The sequence below is a fragment of the Cornus florida genome, unplaced genomic scaffold (assembly GCF_030987335.1).
Source record: "Cornus florida cultivar Cherokee Brave unplaced genomic scaffold, ASM3098733v1 CherokeeBrave_3.0.0_Hap2_Chr03, whole genome shotgun sequence".
In the NCBI taxonomy this organism is placed as follows: domain Eukaryota; kingdom Viridiplantae; phylum Streptophyta; class Magnoliopsida; order Cornales; family Cornaceae; genus Cornus; species Cornus florida.
In genome coordinates this window covers 43939845-43954402 of record NW_026775573.1, presented here as the reverse complement: position 1 = coordinate 43954402, position 14558 = coordinate 43939845, and the positions used below count along the sequence as shown (strand labels likewise).

General features: G+C 35.5%; 2 protein-coding genes across 2 annotated transcripts; one reads left to right on the top strand and one right to left on the bottom strand.

Annotated features, from left to right (window-relative positions):
• The first annotated feature begins 2861 nt into the window (after positions 1-2861).
• LOC132300385 (transcription termination factor MTERF9, chloroplastic-like) lies at positions 2862-4613 on the top strand. The gene has a single exon (XM_059797420.1). It carries the CDS (start codon positions 3028-3030, stop codon positions 4189-4191), a length of 1164 nt encoding a protein of 387 aa, XP_059653403.1. The 5' UTR covers positions 2862-3027; the 3' UTR covers positions 4192-4613.
• Positions 4614-10527: 5914 nt separating this feature from the next.
• LOC132298776 (anthocyanidin 3-O-glucosyltransferase 2-like) lies at positions 10528-12558 on the bottom strand. The gene has a single exon (XM_059795138.1). The coding sequence runs from the start codon at positions 12196-12198 to the stop codon at positions 10756-10758; it is 1443 nt and encodes a 480-aa protein (XP_059651121.1). The 5' UTR covers positions 12199-12558; the 3' UTR covers positions 10528-10755.
• Between the last annotated feature and the right edge of the window lie 2000 nt (positions 12559-14558).

Below are 14558 nucleotides of genomic sequence, written 5' to 3'. Positions count from 1 at the left end.
CTTTCTTTCCTTGTATCATTCCTATTGAACAAAGGAAATGTGTTCCTTCCTTCTTATTTTCTCTCCACACCTCTTCTTTCCTTCCTGCCAAACACAGCATTATTGTCACGGATGGAATCCTGATGACACCATGAGCAAGGAAGACACGCATGTTGGTTGGTGAAGGGCAACAATTGATTGGGAATGGTTCCAGGGATGGGGTGTGCATGTCCATAAGATATATCTTTAGAGTTCAGGCAGGTTGATCTGGTTCAGTTTGAGGAGTTTGCACGAGGAGAAGCAACGCCTTGGTGTTTCATAGGTTGAGCCACTGTACTAAAACTCTAGGCCCGTGAAAAATGGTATCACAGCAGGACGTGGAGAAAGTAGAGGGGTGTGCCCTCTCGTCAATCCGGGGGTCGAGAATGAAGGTGGTGCACATTTGCATCGGTTCGGGGTCTAATTATTGAAGTGGAGGGGAGCCTCCATAACCCTAGAATCACTATTAGAGCGTCCTTTGAAGTTGTGTAATGGAAGGCTGCGCGCACCAAAGTTCTTGCTAGTAAAAGGGTGATGCGAATCGATGCTAAGGGCGGGCATGAAGTTGGCAGGAGGGCCATGATTGCCCGGGATGTTGAGGAGGTGATATAATGTGGAGTTGCGTCCAAGAGGAGTGGATGTCCCCTTTGGTCCGAGACCCCGAGTGTAGAGGGCTGCATAAGGAAGCGATGATAGGTAGCGAGGTGAGCATACTGCTTGGTGTTGTAGACTTTGGAAAGTTGGACATCATGGAGTCAATGCCATACTGCAACGAGAGCGTTGCAGGATTTAGGTGGGGGAGAGTGTCACAGATGGATTTCTAACGACGCTATAAGCAAAGAAGACATGCATGCTGGTTAGTGAAGGGCAATAATTGACTGGTAATGGTTCTAAGAAAGTGGCGTGCAGGTCCACAAGATGGAATCTCTTCAGAGTTTAGACAAGTCGACTCAGTTCTGTTTGAGGAGCTTGTCGTTAGTTGTGGACTTGACTATGAAGAGGGAACTTTGCCATCTCTACACAAACTGGTATCCCTGCATAAACTGGTTGGGAGCTGGAGCCGTTCACATGAAGAGGCCAAGGCAGGCCGAAACTAGTCAGTATGTATCCTCGATAGGGCAGGTCGTGTGGGTTGACCAAGCGCTTATGCGAGGAGAAGCAATGTCTTAGTGCCGTACGGGCCGTGTCATTGTGCCAAAACTCTCGGCCCGTGACACATGACTGCATAGCTCTAGAATTAAAATTATTTTGGTGTCTCACCATTATCCCTTTGCCCATTCTTAAAGGGATTACATTACACTTCTAGTATAAATAGAAAATTATTCGTTTCTTATCTTATGTCAAAAAATAAAAAATTTAGTGAAAATGTTCCAACGAGCTTTTCTTGTAGTAGCTGGTAGTGGAGGCATGGGTGATGCAAATTCATGGGGCACACGTTAAGTCGGTACTACTGTCATTATGTCGTTAGAGTGAATGTGCACTACAGTGATCCACTCCTAGTATTTATCTCTTAAGAGAGATCAAAAATATTTTCCTGCTTGGTTCCATAATTGTGCTTTATATTGGTATTTCACATGAAAATGTTTTTGTGGGGTACCTATGGCATGACATCTATAATGTTATATCACCTTTAGTACTCCATATTTTCTATTATAAGGTAAATGGCGAGTGATTTTTGGATGAATGTACTACATTGTTGATATATTTGTTAATTTCTCATTTAATGAATATAATTTATTTATTTATTTAAGTTTTGGGTAAAGAACAATAGGTATATAAGTTAAAACTATGCTAGCTAGCAATTAGCAAATGAAGTAATTTTGTTTTTTTGATAAGTAATTAGCAAATTTTGAGCAAAATGGTGAGTACCAAGAGGAGAATGCAAAATCAGATAATTTCTACACAGTTTGGGATGAGTCGTTACAAATGTTATCAAAGCCTATCCCCAGCCAGAAATAAGGGACATGTACAAGCGACAAGAGTCCAACGAGGACACTGGGTTTCAAGATGGGATGATTGCTACATCCCCACATTGCCCGGGCCGAACGTAAAACCAATAAATTTGTTATTTCATTTATTCATTTTTAAAAGGCATGTTGAGCATAAAGATCTAATTCGACCCAAATATTTAATTTTTCTTTCTTTTTTAATCACAATTAATCCTTTTTATAATATTTAATTTTAAAATTTTATTTTTAATAAATTCATCTCATATTCCATTGAGGTTTCAACCCCGGTCTCTCTTTGAAAGTAAGGGTTTGGTATCGCTAAGTCACTGACCTGTTGATCAATTTATCTCATATCAATAGTAGCATCACACACAAATGAAAAATTCAATCAAGATTCAATTCTGATCATACCTTTTAATATTTTTGTATAATAGGAGCAACTTAATATTTCACATGAAATTGTGAAATATATTATTATTTTATCTATTAAAATCTTAATTTACATTTATCTTACACTTTGTTCCTTTTTTTTTTATAAGGTTATCTCAGACTTTAATTTCAGTACATTGCTTATAAAATCAAAATCCAGTTCAACCAAAAATTAATAAGAAAAAAGTTTATCTTTTATACTACTTTAAAATATGCTAACTCACCGTTCAAACAAAGTGGCACTTTCACGGTCCTTTTATATAATATAAAAAATATATATATATATATATATATATATATATATATGTGTGTGTGTGTGTGTGCGCGCGCGCGCGCAGTTAAACAGTACAACTAATCCTACTGTTTAATGTGAGTGAGTAGAGTGACAGGACAGTTAGAATTGTCTACCGCCACATAACAACATCCGTAATCAACACTTCCTTGGTTAGGGGCATTTCTGCTCTCCGAAAACGACGTCGTGTAAGGCAGTATAAAACCGCTTTCAGAAATAGGGAGAGCATTTTAGGGTTTATCAGGAGGAGGATTTTAGGGAAGTAGATCCAAATTTGCAACAAGATTTCGTCAGAAGAACAAGAACATATAACAGGTGAGTCATTTTCAGCACTCTCACATGTTTAATTTCATATTCAAATCTTTGCCTTATTTGAGATGTGTTGCATCAACTTCACCTACCCAGAAACTGCATGTTCTTAAACACTACCCATCATCATCATCATCATCATCATCATCATCCATATCTACCACTTCAAATCAACACACATTCACTGTCGATTACCTCGTTAAATCATGTGGGCTTCGTCCAAAAGAGGCTCTCTTGGCCTCCAAGTACATCAACATCAAAACCCCAGACAAACCAGACTCTGTTCTTGCATTCTTCAGCCACCATGGACTCACCGAAACCCAGATCTCACTTCTCATCAGAAGAGAACCTCGGTTACTCAATTACGATCCCGAGAAAACCTTTTTGCCCAAAATCGAATTTTTCCACTCTAAAGGTTTTCCAACCGAATGCATTACCAAAATACTGTCTGCAACACCAGATGTTTTGAGAAGAAGTTTGGAAAACAAAATCATCCCATCCTACAATTTCTTGAAGGAATTTCTCAAGTCCCAAGAAAAAACGAATGCCGTTATTAAACGCCAGTCTAGGCTTTTGTTTTATGATCCTCGCATTTGTGTAGCATCCAATATTGAATCTTTGAGAGAAATAGGCGTTCCTGAATCGAATATTGTGGCTCTCTTTACTAGTCATCCTAGTGATTTCATGAGTAATGCTGATAGGTTTAAGGAGACTGTGGAGGAAGTAAAGAAAATGGGTTTTAACCCTGCAAGAATGATGTTTTGTGTAGCAATTACTGCAGTGAAGGCAATGAGTAAATCAAATTGGGAAAAGAAGGTGGAGGTTTATAAGAAGTGGGGTTTGTCTGCGGATGAGGTTTTGGTGGCTTTTGGGAAGTATCCAAGGTGTATGATGGCATCAGAGGAAAAGATTATGCGGATAATGGATTTTTTTGTCAATAAAATGGGTTTGGAGTCTTCGATTGTTACGAGGACGCCAGTACTTGTTGGCCTGAGCTTGGAGGGGAGGATCATTCCAAGGTGTTTGGTTTATCAACTTCTGTTGTCGAAAGGTTTGATTAAGAAGGATTTTGGCTTGATTCAGATGATGGTGTCTCCTGAAAGTTACTTCCTAAAGAAGTTTGTGAAAAAGTACGAGGAAGAAGCTCCTGAGCTTTTGAAGTTATATCAGGACAAGTTGAATCCATCGAAGTAACAGGTGGATATGGAAAAATGAGGAACAGTAAGGTCGTACATCTCTGATTCCAATTTCCAACTATACATTGGTTTCTCCTTGTTTACTCTTGGGTAGTGAATATGATGATTTTGTATGAAATACAACATGGCAGTCAATTCACATTCATTAATCTCTGTCCAAAATTGAGTTCTCTGTTTTAGTTCCGGAAATTGAAACTTGAAGCTGAGCAACATGGTGAATTGAATTCCCCTGTAGTTTTGTAGTGGTTAAGGTTTGGTGTGATATACCATTGTGGGAGAGCAGTCTAGGTGGTGTTGGTTTTGCTTGACATACAATTTTGGAACTAGTTCAATCTGGTAAATTAGTGGTTTTGATTTTCAATTGTAATGATGATGCAAACACTCAGTGTCGTATTAAATAAATGATGACATTGTTCTCTTTATGAAGTGTGATATTGTTGTTTCAATTCAGGTTTACACTCTTTTCTTTTGCTCTATAGGAGATACGTATTTTAACCTATTATTGACTATGATTAGTCCATAAAACAAGTTTCTATTCTTTCTAGTGTGTATGAAAGTGTTAATAAATCAGCATGGAGAATCATCGACTAGTATCCAATGTGTTCCCTTCATGGTGTCCATTTACATAATGCTCTGCTTTTAACCTGATTTATTACTGTTAAAGTTAATTTCATCATTGGTATCAATTTGTAATCCCATCAGTAGAATATTGGATTAAATGTACTACAGTGAATTTCACCTTGTCCAAAACCATAACTATTTTTTTTCTTCCTAAAATTCATTTTGTTTTGGGGTCAGAATTTTTGTCCAATTTCTGGATATATTTCCTAGCAATTTATTGGGTATATTTTGAATGGCAATTAAAGTTACACAAAACTGAATTTCAAAATTTATCCTCTGCTCGTCTATAATTTTGTGATTAAATTAAGTCCCGGCTTCAGTTCAGTTAATCTAAGATTCCCATTGGTCATACATATATATATATATATATATATATATATTCATTTGATTATTATGTTACATGCTACTAGATCCACCCATGAGTCAATAGCTTCTTCAACTGCGTAAGATTTCATGGCAGCAAATATGGCTCATGTTCACTATCCAATTAAAATGATATGCTCAAATCCACCTTCTGCCTCTTAGTCGTTGTCTGCTTAGTAGATTGATTGCGTAGTTTAGTTCCCCACGTATAACGATATTGGGCCAATATGTCTCGCGGTAACAAAATTGTATTGTTTCATATTGCCTTCTGACATAAATCGAACTTTAAACGAAATTAGTTATTGAGCGCACCTAAGTGTCCCCATGCATTAGCAACTTAGCTGGTTTTTCTACAATGCTGTGATATTCATGAATTGTTCAGAATATTACAAAGATAGCCTTTAATTAAAATGGTTTTATACATAGTTCTGCAAAGCCTTTTTCAGTATTAGCGATAGGTTCTTTAGGAACTGGATGATCCTATTTGGGGCCCAAACGACTAAGACATGACATGAGTTATGCATTCCTGACCCTGCTTCACCTTAATTGTTATTTGAACAAGTAAAAGTTCCGTCTTGGTCTGAGCGGGGATAGCATTTCTCTTCTGCATGTCCGTGGAGTTTTGAAAAATCCAGACATCTAACATAGAAATATGCTTTCAAATTTTACTCTAAAAGTGAAAACTTGTTTGTTTGGAGCTTTCATCCCTCAGCCAAATAGTTGATTGGTCTAGGACAGTTTATGTGCTTATTCATCAATGTTTTAGATTGTTGAAATTTTAATAGTTTTGGCCATGACCGCAGTGTTTTCACTTTCCCTATTTTTTTTTTTTTTTCCTTTTAACTCTTCATTTGCCTTTTCTTATCATCCTCTTCAACTGTTTGCTTTTTGTTGTGGTTCTTTTTTTCTTTGACAATCGAATTGTCTGCATATTGTTGGTTATTTATCAATGTCATAAAAAACAGAATACTGCTGACTCACACTTCCATCAAGATTTCAGTCACTTAGAATTGTTTTTATTCATAATCACTTATAAATTACTCAAATTGTTTCTGAAAGGGAAACACTAATTTTTTTTTTCTGTGATATTTATAGACATGAAAAAAATTCGTTCTTTCTTTCATCTCTTGTTAATTCTCCTCATCTGTTGGTGTTTGTGCATTTTTGTTTTTTAATTGTAAGCTTGTTTTACCTTTCTTAGATTTCTTAGTGACATCTTACAGTTGAAAGTGTTGTGCATTGATGTCAATACTTAAAGAAGCAATTTAGAATGTTTTCCTTGACACAATTTGAGGACGAGAATTCAAGGCTTCAGAAGGAAGTGGTATTTTTTCTTTTGTTTAAATTCAGTTTGTTTTGGCGTCAAAATTTGAGCTAATTTCTCAATATCATGCATATCTAGTTACTGTTATTCATGGTGGAACTTTTTATGACATTTCCGGGCACATTCTGAACCACTGGAATGGCAATTAATGTAACACAAATCTGCAGATGAATTCATCATCCAAATTACAAAATTTATTTTGGCTTATGCTTTAGGATTTCATAGGAAAAACATTAGAGTACAGGCAGGGTCATCACCCCACCAGCACACTTTCGGCTGAGTTAGGCTCTGATACTATTTGTAACGATCCATTGTACCACATAATATGATATTGTCCGCTTTGGATATGAGCTCGCACGGTTTTACTGTTAGACTTTTCCCCCAAAAGGTCTTACACCAATTGGAGTGACACACCTACATATAAGCACTTCACCTTTCCCTTACCCAGGCAATGTGGGATTGTACACTCGTAACTTGCTAGTATCTCGCATCCGCCCACGGCACAACTGTCCGCAGAGTCGTCACAGTATGGTACACTTGTATGTCAAGTTATGATGCTTGCTCCATAGATTGAATTTTCTGTGATAGATATAAATATGAATTTTAAATTTTTTATTATTTTTATTTTTTACCAACCTAATGTTATGATTCTTTTTTAATTGTTGGCTTGTATTTCCTTCTTATGTAGCCATTTTATAGGTCGCTTAGTGACGTCTTACCGCTGTAAGCATTGTGCATTGATGGCAATACTTAAAAAAAGAAAAAAAAGAATATAAGAACATAAAGAAAAAAAATATATATATATTATCTTGATGCGACTCATGCATTACTGAGGTTTTACTCGGATAATGATGATGCCCATTTATCCTAGCACCCTATTGTTGACATTTGAAGGGTGCATTCCTAGCTTAATTGTTGGGTTCCTTTACTGTGAGTACATTTTACATCCAATTGGGAGGTTCTCTACATTTTACATACATAAAATTAATGGATTGATAAATCCAATAACACAAGTTTGAGTGAGAAAAATGAAAAGTTATTACTCTCACTAAATGGATATTATGGTTTGATTTTTATTATGTAATAATCATAAGATTTTTCAGAGGAAAATACAGTTTCCTTGATGATTGTAGATGAGTACATGAATAAACCAAGAAAAAGTAGCTTGTTATGTGTATAATTGTTATAATTATTGGTTTGGGATTTTTTCATAGTGTGATACTATTTAAACCACTATTTACCCCATTGTTTTATAAATTCCGATTAATCGGCACTTCTGCCTACCCTAGCCTTTTTTTTAAGCTTCTACAAATTACTTGGAACTATGCAGTTCATGTTGATTTTTTATGACTAAAAAGATCAGCATAATAAATCGGCAAATTTTTTATAGTATTGGTGACTTTACATAGAGATATTGGTTTATTCATAATGAAGTAAATATTGCATCTTTATAATATAAATATGAAAATGTTTCCTTCTTGAGGGTTATAAGCTAAGGTTAATTGCTTATGTGCAGTACATGTGTTAAGCCACTGTAGTTCTACATAGAATCTATTCGAATATGGATTATGCTTACAATCCCTCAATTTTCAAATAATTTATTCTTCTTCTTTTTTTTTTAATTTTTTTTTTTTTTTGATTTTAGTACCACCATAGTTTTCATATCTTTTTTAATATGGGTTATGTTTACAGTCCCCCAAGTTCATGGATGGGATTAAAAAACATGGCTAGGCATTTCTGGTTTGTCCCCTCCTACACAGTTTGGGACAATAGGAAGTTTAGTTGCATGGTTGCAAAAATTATACATATTTCTATTTTCCCTTGTATTCCTATTTCCATTAGAAGACAATCAGTTATTGATGGGAATTTTTTTGATGTGAATAAGCTTGTATTTGAAAAAAAAAAAAAAAAAAAAAATTTGCTCGCCTCTTAACTTAATTACGCACAAGATATATATAATCCAGGCAACTCGGCATAGTATTGAACAAATGATCTCCTTTTTATCTATAGATAATCAATCACTTGGGTTAAATGCCCAACTCAACTACTCAACTCAACAAAACTTTTTCCCAATTACTTCGAGAACTCCTCACATTATGTAGTGACACTGCTAGTGATGAAAACTATTTCCTTATTCAATCTTCTTCCAATCATCTGAACTTCTCCATCTGGTCACGTAGATCATAAGAATATATATATATATATATATATAGATTTGAAGGAACTTCTCCATATTCCTAAAATTGGAAGGAAAAACACAAATATATATATATATATATATATATATATATATAGATTTACATCTAATGCTGACAGGTATATGCATGGTGCATGTCACATGGCACATGGTTCTTCTTACAGGTATATTTGCCTTTACTTTTTTTAACAGACTAATGTTTTCTCACAGGCTTCCTCACTATGATGTAGAATTTCCGTTTCCACATTTTGGAGAGACAAACTGGAGACAACTTTTTATACTTAAAACTATATATGATTGAACATCAGAAACAACGTTTTATTTGTAAATTTCGAGCTGCTTTGAGGAGTTTTATGCTCCGTTTTGTAGGAAGGAGGAATATTGGATGGAAGGGAGACGAAGATATGAATGAGACATTTCTAGAAAAAAAATTGTGTCATTTTCTTTTTTTATTTCGTTGGATGGAAGTGAAGAGAAAGATAATACATTATTTTGTATATTAAGAGAGAAGGAAAGCAAGTGTTAATTATAAGGAAAGTTTTGTAATTTAAAAACTTTTATAATAGCCTTGCCTTCTTTTTTTTTTTTTTTTTTCCTTTGCATCTACCGTCCATATTTGGAGGGATGAATTTTGTGAAGGAAGAAAGATGACTCATCCAGTTCCTGGGGGCTTGAATAGGTTGGTAAGACTTGGAGTTGCCATACACAATGCCAGTGATCGAATTTCGCAGCCTCCCTTATCACCTTCGACTAACCTGGTGCTGTAGCTATGGGGCCGGCTGCTGTATCCCCAATTTGGTGCCTTTGGGGTGGGTCCCAAAAGCCCTGTCTAGGGGAGTTCTAGGTCATAAAAAAAATAAAAAAATAAAAAAATAAACAAAAAAATGACTCATCTATCCTTTCTTTTCTTCTCTCCTCGCCTCTCTACCAAACAAAGGAAGTTTGTATCTTCCTTCCACCCCTCTTTCCTCCTTCCCACCAAATGGAGCATAAATGCCTAGATTTGGTGTTTGCTACATTCTCCATCCTTAAGATGAAAGATATAGTCACATAGTAATCCATCCCTCAGGAGAAATATCTGCCACAATTGATTTAACCTCTTAAGATGGTTTATTGAATTCATTTCCAATGAACTTTAAAGACTGGGGTGTATCTATACCTAGGTGAAGATCATTATAGTTTAGTTTATTCTGAAGTGAATTTAGTATTTGTTGATAATTTTTACTAAAAGAATGCTATCTTTTTATTTCTTTTCTTATTTTTATTTTTTCTTTACTTTGGCAAGAAATTTATACACCCAATTTGTTCTCATGGAGACTTCAACCCTTCTACGTCTGAGAGGATGTACCCCTAGGCTACAATGTAGAAGAAGGCTATCTTGTTTTAGAGTAGTAGGTGCCCTCTATTTGTTCTGATGAAAAGTAAGATCAGAAAATAAATATTAGGTGCATGCTATTAGATAAGTCATCACATTTTTTAATTATTTTATATATCAGATACATTATCAAAGAATTTATATAACTTGTTTGCAGGCACACAATTGAAATTAGCTTCTCTTTCTGTGTGTGTGTGTGTGTAAAGGAAACTTTCTAGAAAATAAACTTTGCTTTGCATGTGATAGTCATCTTATAATAAGATAAGACTTCAATACAATATGATTAGCAATAATTGCAATAGAACAATAGTGGCTTCCCTATCTATAAGGACGGACATCTTTCTTATAGCTGATGTGTCATGATATGATTAGACTATGTATCTTTTTTCTAATATTAAATAAAATTTAGAAAAATAACATAGTTTTTAAATATAGTCCATTCATATCATGTCATGCTAGCTACAAGGAGGAAATATTTCTTTATAAATAGGGAGGGAAGTATTATTCATTGCGATATCATTTCTAATTGAAACAAAATAGATGCTTGATAGCTCATCCTATCTAACTTCCTGTTTTGGATTTACTTCACATGCAGCTCTTGGAGAACCTGATTCTAGTTGAAAAGAAGCGAAGACCACCATAATTCTTGGTAGAGTGTATTCTATGCATTGAGAGGTGTCCTTTATTCATTATCAACAAATTTTTGAGAGTGAAAATCCATATTTGTAATCAGGTCCTTAATCAGACGTCCCAGAGAAATGTAGGATGACCCACCCTCCGTCATGGCTTCTCTGCTCTTTTCTTTCATGTCATTCACCTTCTTCGTAATTTCCCCATCATCCGTCATAACCTTTCTTATTCCGCTCTCTATCTCCTCTGCCGTCAAGGGCACTTGATTCAAATCTTTGCTATAGTCCATCTTGATCTCCACCGCTAAACCCAACTCTTTCACCATCTCAAAAGCATTCATTTGCTGCTCTGCGTACAAAGGCCGCGCTGCCATGGGCACTCCACACCACACACTTTCCAACGTTGAATTCCACCCGCAGTGTGACACAAACCCTCCCACCGCAGGGTGTGACAGAACCGCCATTTGTGGCGCCCAACCAATCACTTTTCCCATCCCTGCCGTCCGTTCCCAGAATCCCTCTGGCGGGACTTCCTCCGGATTGTCGTATTCCTTTGCAAGCTCCATCTTTCCCTTCGGTGGAGGCTGACGCAGGGACCACAAGAAACGGTAGCCACTGCGCTCCAGTGCATCCGCAATCTCTTTCGCCTGTTCCTTATCAAAGCTTCCCATCCTCCCGAAGCACAAGAAAACCACTGATGATGGTGGCTGATCGTCAAGCCACCTCATGATAGCATCGGACTGTTGGCTTCCCTCATCGCTGTCGAGGTTGAGTACGGGTCCCACTGGGTAGACTGGCGGGGTTTTACTGTCAGATAAGGACTTCACTGCATGGGGTTCTAGCTCCATGAATGTGTTGACAATGATGCCTTTAGCACGTCTGAAACATCGGGCACGTGCTAGGAACATGCTGGCCCCTTCTTGGCTGTTCAGCACCACAGATGGCATGACCTTAGTCGGAACTGAATTGACAAAACTTGGAACTGACAACTCAATGTCTGAGTCCTTGAATTGAGTAATGTCTTCGTTTTGGTGGTCATGTATGGACTGGAGATGGAACACGAGGCCAAGAAAACCAGCACTGGAAGTGAAGTAGACGTAGGTAGGGACCCCCAACTCGTCAGCCACATCAATCATGCCGGTGCAGAACATGTCGACGACAAAGCCGGCAAGCCTAGTGGTCTTGATTCTGGCAGCAACATCTCTCACGCGAGTCTTGTTGGTTTCTATGAGGGCGGTATGAAAGTGGACACCAGACTTAGAAGTGGAATCTGAAATTGATTCGTGGTGAGGAAGTTCCACGAAACGCAGGCGTGAGTCTTCTGACTTTGATTGGGTATAAATGCTTGTCTTGGTTTCAAAGGGAGCCTTCATTATGATGACTGTAATGAAGAGCCGTTCGTCTCGACGGATGAGGAGGTTGGCCATCTCAAGTGCTGATGCGAGGTGACCGACTCCGGGCGAAGGGATGAACACCAGCTCTGCTGTTTTCTGCATTGTTACTACTACAATGCTAGTAAGGATGGGAAGAAGTTGAACTTTTGATTCTGTTTTACACTATTGTTACGATTTATGGTTGACATATCCTTTCTAGTTCGAGCTGTTTATATATATAGACCGTGAACCATTGAATATGTATCGAAGTGATGTAATGGCTTTGCTGGCAGAGAAAGTTACACAGTTTCTCAAGTTTGCACTACAACCATGTCAATACATTATTGATTGGTATACTCTGGTACTAAAATTCTTTTATTACCGAAAAAAACACACTTCATATTTCACATCTACAGCAAACCTTTGAAATGTGTTTACTTAGTCTATCGTACAAGTCATTGTATTTTGAATTGTCTCCTTTGCTGCTTGCACCTTAAAAATAAAATTTAGGTAGATTGAGAAATATTTTGATGGAAGATTTAACAGGGTGTTAAATTTTCTATAATATTAAACAAATGATCTTCGTTTTAGCTATAGATAATCAATCACATGGGAGAACTGCCCAACTCAACTACTTAACATGATGTTTTTTTCAACTACTTTGAGAACTCTTCACATTATTTAGTGTCACTGCTACTAATGATTTTATTTTATTTTATTTATTTATTTTTCAATCTTCTAGATCATTCAAACGTCTCTCTCTGATCACCGGATTATATATTCTTGTTCATGAAAGTGTATAACAGTATTGGACTTTTAAAAAAGGTAACGAACTGAAACCATGATCCCAGTAATTAATATTCAATCAATAAGTGTGGATAGTCCTATTATAAATGCATTATTTATAGACAAAATCGTGAACAACCCTGCAAAACCCTTATTACTATGTATAAGAAAAATGATATAGTCAAAATTGATAAACAACAAATATAAAAATAGATATTAAGCTTACATAGGTTTGGTGATTGTTACATTCTGCATCATTAAGATGATAGATTTAGTCACGCAGTAATCCATTCCTCAGGATAAGCATCTGACGCAAGTGACTTAACCTCTTGAGATGGTTTATTGAATCTAGGTGAAGATTATGATAGTTTTAGTTTATTCTGAACTGAATTTAGAAATTTTTTTGAGTTAGTGAAAAATTGATAATATTCATGCAACTTTGTTCTCTATCCAATTTGTTGGGCATTCTTCTTGTGCACTTAAAATGAGATAAAATTGATTCAGATGGTTTGAACATATATATATATATATATATATATATATATACACACACACATATACAATAATATTGAAGGTAATGCTAGATGAAAGGAAAAACCAAAATTAATGTGGGTAAAGTAAGTAAAGAAAACTATACGGTGTGGTTCGACCCCAAATCCCTAAGTAATTGAGAAAATAATATGTTTGTTGTATTTCTTTTTATTTATTATTTATTTTTTTATTTTTAAATTAGCATAATTTTGGTTGGACAAAACTTGCCTGCTCACCGGTGAATAGGTTATCCCTACTGACAGTTGATGTGGTCCAATTATAATCCCTAATTATAAAATTAAAAAAGTGACAAATAAGGACAATAATTTTTTTTTGGAATAAATTCAATTACCCTCCTTGATTTCATTATGTATCACTTTTCAAATTTTGTAATTATATATTATTTGTACATTTATGATTGGATTACATTAGCGGTCAATAGGGATCACCTACTCACTGATGATTTTGGTATTCTTTCTTGTGTTTGACTCTGATATATAGACGATATTTAGGTCGGTCACTTGTGAGGATTTACAACATACTCACTGTTGACGTGTACCAATAATAAATAGACATGTGATCTTTAATTACTAAATAAAAAATAATGAGTAGATATTTACTTATCAAATCAGTGATCCACTATCTATAATTTGATAATTAAAATAAAATATGTCCATTTATTAGTAATTCACAATAAGGATGAGTATATTAAAAATCCTATCGAAATACTTAGTCCACCTTGTAGTACTTTCATTTCAATATTCATGATAGCTTTAGCACTTTATTGTATCCTTACACCGTAAATTTGTTTATGCTGAGTTTTATATAATCGGAACCGTATATATTATCTGGGAGAGGGAGACAACATTAAAGAATGCTATTTCTTTTCTTTTTTTTACCCTAATAAGGAAGGATGTCTTTCGTACAATTGATGTGTCATGTATTTTTGAATCATGTTTTTTTTATTTTTTATTTTTTTTAATATAAAAAATAAATAAAAAATGTAAGAAAAATAACTTTTTTTTAGGTGTGTCAAATTTATACCAAATTTATTACTACCTCCATTCTAAAAAAAGTGTCCTTTATAGAAAACCGTGTTAGTTTAATTTGTAAGAGTTACTGTTCTCTAAAGTGACACTTTTTATAGAACGGAAGGAGTTATATAT